Genomic DNA, 6,427 nt, shown 5'->3' on the forward strand with positions numbered 1-6,427 from the left:
GACTTGCACATCAGTGTGTACCTGAGTGTGTTCCTGATACTGTCTTGATATCTCCATGTGAGTGTCTAAGAGAAGTCTGAGGAGTCACATGGCCAAAGAAAGGCTCACCTTCTCATGCTACATCTGTCCTTTTCTCCTTTTAGAAAGATAACATTACACACCTAAGTGCGTTGTCAAAAAGTACCACAGGTATTATAAATCTCATAATTTACACATTTATTGGCCTCCTTGCTTAGCAGAGTATACCTTCTCATTTGTTCATACCTTGGATTTTTGTATTAGCTGCTGACTTCCTGGAATTTCCTTCTTTTGTCTCTACTGAACTCAAATGCAATGGTTCAAACTGATTACCCAATATAAAGTGACTACCATAATTCAAATCTATTCTTTTTGTGCTAGTTATATGCTCTCTTCTTTCTCTCTACCTCTTCTCTTTCCTCCCTTCCTTTAAAATTTCTTTTTCCTACAAAATATAGATTCTGACTCTGTTCCTTTATAAACAAATATTTAGTATATTATATAGACTCAATAAGTAGGTAAGGAATAAAAAAAGATAAAAATTAGAGCACTTCTTTAGAGAGAAACTACATTTCAGCCCTAACTAAAGTGTTGTTTCATCACCTGCTACTCTTCTCACTTGGAGACAATTCTATGTGAGCATCCATACTGCCATTTGGTACTATGTATTTAATCCCTGGCACTGATTTGCATGCTTTTCCCTCTGCAGAAGTGATGGTATTAAGCACTTACAATGTAGAAGCTGACCTAAGTCCTTGTAAGTATTCTCTCAGTAAGTGTAGAGGGAGATTAATGCTCTAGTACCCAATTCTGTAAATGAGAAGAGTTATACAACCAATAAGTGGCTCGGCTTTGACTCCATGAAGGTCAAGGGAGGAGCCTGAACCTGTCACTCATTGCCTGCACTAACTCTAGAACCTTGTGTGTAGCCCACACGGGTTTTTGAGCTGAATAGTAAATAATACATTGTACTTGGTGACTAAATATTTGTCATTAATTTAGATTAATTTTTATCAACTTAGTTGAGTGAATATAATCTCTGATTTGGATTCCATGAATACTCACATGTATCCATCCTAAAATGTAATACTTTAGGCTTCCATTCCACTTTAGTCTAACTTCAGATGGAAACTAGAAAAGCGTTTTTCAACCACCAAACCCAGACACTATTGCATATGCATACAAGATTTTGCTGACAGGACCCTGATATAGCTGTCTCTTGTGAGGCTATGCCAGTGCCTGGCAAATACAGAAGTGGATGCTCACAGTCATCTATTGGATGGAACACNGGGACCCCAATGGAGGAGCTAGAGNAAGTACCCAAGAAGCTGAAGGGGTCTGTACTCCTGTAGGAGGAACAACAATATGAACTAACCATTATCCCCAGAGCTCATGTCTCTAGCTTCATATGTAGCAGAGGATGGCCTAGTAGGCCACCAGTGGGAGGAGAAGCCCTTGGTCTTGCAAAGATTATATGTCCCAGTATGGGGAATGACAGGGCCAGGAAACAGGAGTGGGTGGGTTTAGGAGCAGTGCGGTGGGGGAGAGTAAAAGGGAGTTTTGGAGTGGAAACTAGGAAAGGGGATACCATTTGAAATGTAAATGAAGAAANTATCTAATATAAAAAAGAAAAGAGTTTTTATAGATGTCTGCAACACTGAAAGGCATTATCTAACCTTAAACCATACAAAAACCCCAAGTTGTATCTGTATTTAATTCTTCAGCATCTAATTTTGCCACAATAAATTGCATATATTTTATAACCTCTTCTCTGAAAAAAATTTATCTTGCATAATTACTTCCATTGGTACTTCAGACACAAGCATAATGTATTAATTGAAACATTTTTGATAAAAATAAAACAAAACTCACAGTGNAATAAAATAAGCAGATATCGTAATTCTTCTTCAAAAAGACTAGTTAAACAAATTCTGATATTCAAGTTCAAACCAATTGAAATGCCAAGCAGTTATTTTTAAAAGAAATAGAGTTAAATCTTCTGACTTGAAGAATTATAATATATTGGTAAGTGGAAAAAAAAAAACAAGCTTCAATCCTAGTACAACCAGCGAATAGACAAGGCTGCCCTCTCTCTCCCTATCTATTCAATATCGTACTTGAAGTTCTAGGTAGAGCAATTAGACAACAATAGGGGGTAAAAGGGATACAAATCAGATAGGAAGAATTTAAAATATCACTTTTTGTAGATAATATGATAGTATACTTAAGTGACCCCCAAAAATTCCACCANAGAATTCCTACAGCTGATAAACAACTTCAGCAAAACATCCAGATATAAAATTAACTCAAACTAATCGGTAGACATCCTTTACACAAAGGATAAACTAGCTGAGAAAGAAATTAGGGAAATGACACCCTTCACAATAGCCATAAACACTATAAAGTATCTTGGTGTGACTCTAACCAAACAAGTGAAAGATCTGTATGACAAGAACTTCAAGTCTCTGAAGNAAGAAGNCAAAGAAGACCTCAGATGATGGAAAGATCTCCCATGCTTGTGGATTGGCAGGAATAATATAGTAAAAATGGCCATCTTGCTGAAAGCAAAATACAGATTCANTGCAATCCCCATCAAAATTCCAACTCAATTCTTCATAGAGTTAGAAAAAGCAATTCTCAAATTCATTTGTAATAACAAAANNNCCANGATAGTGAAAACTATTCTCAACAATAAAAGAACTTCTTGGAGAATCAGCATCCCTGACCTCAAGCTGTACTACAGAGCAATTGTGATAAAAACTGCATGGTATTGGCACATTGACAGACAGGTAGATTGGTGGAATAGTATTGAAGACCCAAAATGAGCCTACACCCCTATGGTCACTTGATCTTTAACAAAGGAGCTAAACCATCCAGTGGAGAAAAGGATAGCATTTTCAACAAATGGTGCTGGTTCAACTGGAGGTCAACATCTAGAGGAATGCAAAATGATCCATTCTTATCTTCCTGTACAAAGATCAAGTCCAAGTGAATCAAGGACCTCCACATAAAACCAGATACACTGAATCTAATAGAAGAGAAAGTGGGGAGAAATCTGGAACACTTGGGCACAGGGTAAAAGTTCTTGAACAGAACACTAGTGGTTGTGCTCTAAGATCAAGAATTGACAAATGGAACCTCAAAAAACTGCAAAGCTTTTTTAAAGAAGAGGACACTGTCAATAGGACAAAACAGCAACCTACAGACTGAGAAAAGATCTTTACCAATCCTACATCTGATAGAAGGCTAATATCCATTATATACAAAGAACTCAAGAAATTAGACTCCAGAAACCAAATAACTCTATTAAAAATGGGATACAGAGCTAAAGAAAGAATTCTCAACTGAGGAATATTGAATGGCTGAGAAGCACCTAAAGAAATGTTCAACATTCTTAGTTATCAGGGAAATGCAAATCTAGGCAAACCTGAGATTCCACCTCACACTAATCAGAATAGTCAAGATCAAAAATTCAGGTGACAGTAGATGCTGGAGAGGATGTGGAGATAGATGAACACTCCTTCATTGCTGGTGGGACTGTAAGATGGTACAACCACTCTGGAAATCAATCTGGTGGTTCCTGGAATAGTTGGACATAGTATGACCTGAGGACCCAGCTATAGCACTCCTGGGCATATACCCAAAAGATTACCCAACATATAACAAGGACACATGGCTATTAGAAATGATGAATTCATGAAATTCACAAGGAAATGGATGGAACCAGAAAATATTATCCTGCGTGAGGTAACCAAATCAAAAAAGAATACAATGATATGCACTCACTGATAAGTGGATATTAGCCCAAAACTCCAAATACCCAAGATACAATTCACAGACCACATGAAGTTCAAGAAGGAAGAAGACCAAAGTGTGTGTGCTTCAGTCCTTCTTAGAAAGGGGAACAGAATACTCATTAGAGCAAATATGGAGACAAAGTGCAGAGCAGAGACTGAAGGAAAGGCGATTCAGAGACTTTCTCCCCTGGAAATTCATCCCAGATGCACTCTCCAAACTCGGATACTATTGTGGATGCTAAGAAAGCCTTGCTGAAAGGAGCCTGATCTAGCGAACTCCTGCNAGGCCTTGCCAGAGCCTTACACATACAGAGTTGGATGCTCATAGCCAACCATTGCACTGAGTGTGGGCTCCCCAATGGAGCAGTTAGAGAAAGGACAGAAGGAAATGAAGGGGTTTTCACCCCCACAGGAAGAACAACAATATCAACCAACCAGACCCCCAAGGGCTCCTGGGACTAAGCAACCAACCAAGGAGTACACATGGCTCCAGCTGCATATTTAGGAGAGGATGGCCTTGTCAGGCATCAATGGGAGGAGAGGTCCTTGGTCCTATGAAGGCTCAATAGATGACCCAGTGTAGAGTAATTGAGGGCAGGGGTTGGATGGGGGGGGGACACCCTTACTGAAGCAGGGGGGAAGGGATGGGTTTCTGGGAGTCAGGGAAACCAAGAAAGGGGATAACACTTGAAATATAAATAAAATAAATGAAAAAAAATCTTCAAAATCATATATTCATTTTACTAAATTAAAANTAAAATAGCCATCTTATCTATATGTAATCATAGTTAGTACACATATTATGCATTCATATAAATAAGTGAATATTTTATCTTTTTTATCTCTACTAAAGGTGAAACTTTTTAGCTTGATATATATGTATTCAATTTTTCAAAAGATATGTACATATACACATACACATAGACAGTTTCCTCCATTGCAATCATTAAAGCCTAGCTCTGTGATTAAAGTCCAGTATTTTCCCTATGTTACTCTAGTGTTCCTGATTGCACAAATACATGCTACTGGTAAATTTGGGAAGTTAAATAAATAAATAANGCTCAGTGACATGTCCAGTTCAGTCAGAGTCTTTAAAATGATAGGACGATCTTTGAAACCGGAAAGATGTCAAAGTATTTCAGAAACTCTCCTTAAAAGTTAAGGTATTTCTTGCTATAGAAAAGTATCCCTCTGTTGCACAATATGGTGTACTGTGTCTGATTTAATGGCTTTAGGCATCCATATAATGACCAGCTTGGTCTATCCTTTGAAGCATTCTGAGAGTAGGTTCTATAGTACCAGAGATATTTAATTCTAGGGCACTCTTATAAACTAGCTCTTATATCACACTACCTCTCCAGAATATCTGGTTCCATCCACGGTGTGCTCAGAGCCATGGTCNTTTGAGTTGCCCCAGTGAAAATGGAACTGAGTGAGCCGATAGCTATCAGCAAGAGGGCCANCTTTGAGAACTGGAAGGAAAGAGAGTTATTGTCAGCCATTTGACCTCTAGTTCATCTTTAATATAAACCAGTATTACATTGTGTTGTGAAATATGGAAGTAAACACCAGTGGGTGCCAAAGTTATGTTTTCATTGTGTTTCCCCACTCTACTCCCAATGCCTTCCTGATTATGTCATCAATAATACAGATCATGATATGTATACATATTCTAGGAAAGGAACCACAAAGTTACCTACTTATATTACCAAAATGACNTATTTCAGAGGGAATAAGCTTTGTGATCACAGAGCTCTCCTTGGATCTACNTTAATTTGAAGTTTATTCATTCTTTAAACTGTACTACATGGATAATATGTGTCAGAGTTTATAGCAATTTCTATCAATTAAAAATGTTCTATCACAGATATTTTATATAAATAGTAAAGATATAACAATGTAGCTTGAACATTTTGTTGAGAGCCTCTTGGCAAGGAATGAAGAGATACTGCCCATCAGGCAAGGTCACTTTAAACATTTTTGGTCTGAATGACAGTCCACCCTGGGAGTCTGTTCATTCATATGTTTACTTAAGTAATCACAGCAATAGACCTAACTCAGTGTCATAATGGGCAAGCCCCTAAGGTACCTAACATTTAAAATTAGAAAATTGTAGGAAAGTACAGCAAACATTGCATTTCACATCACTGGAACTCTTAGAGAAGAAACATCTAACACCTTATTCAATAAATGCAGATGACCATGTGACAAGGAACAAGCCAGAGTCTAGGGTACGAGGGGAGTTTGTGCAGCACGTGTCTCACCATTGCCCTCATCTGTTATTCTCATTCTGTTTAGAATATTTGCCCTTTTGGTTTCATGCCCATAATGATCTGCTCACTACACTCTTATGAAGAAATGTTACTTATTCAGATANAGCACGAAGATTCTGGAATGCCCAAAATAGATTGAATGGCTTATTAATAAGNATTGAGAGAAAACAGAGCTAGGAGCTCTGTAAGCCATCTTCCAAGAAGCCACAGTGACCCCAGATATTACAATTTTGAGATAAACAAATACATGTGCAAAATACATGGTGTGCTCTGGTGTCTCTGAAGCCCCTCTGGCTCCGTTGCCTACTCTGGGGACTCTTTTCCTCTTCTTTGGTTGCT

The 6,427-nt window shown here is 37.9% G+C and overlaps 1 protein-coding gene across 1 annotated transcript in view; it reads right to left on the reverse strand.

Annotated features, from left to right (window-relative positions):
• LOC110320215 (carbonic anhydrase 1-like) overlaps positions 1 to 6,427 on the reverse strand; it is a 23,345-nt gene that overhangs the window by 15,171 nt on the left and 1,747 nt on the right. The window contains exon 2 of the mRNA XM_021196131.1: positions 5,169 to 5,287. Within this exon, the coding sequence (XP_021051790.1) occupies positions 5,169 to 5,287 (119 nt within the window). The remainder of the gene's footprint in view (positions 1 to 5,168; positions 5,288 to 6,427) is intronic.

The sequence above is a fragment of the Mus pahari genome, chromosome 4 (genome assembly GCF_900095145.1).
Source record: "Mus pahari chromosome 4, PAHARI_EIJ_v1.1, whole genome shotgun sequence".
Lineage (NCBI taxonomy): Eukaryota > Metazoa > Chordata > Mammalia > Rodentia > Muridae > Mus > Mus pahari.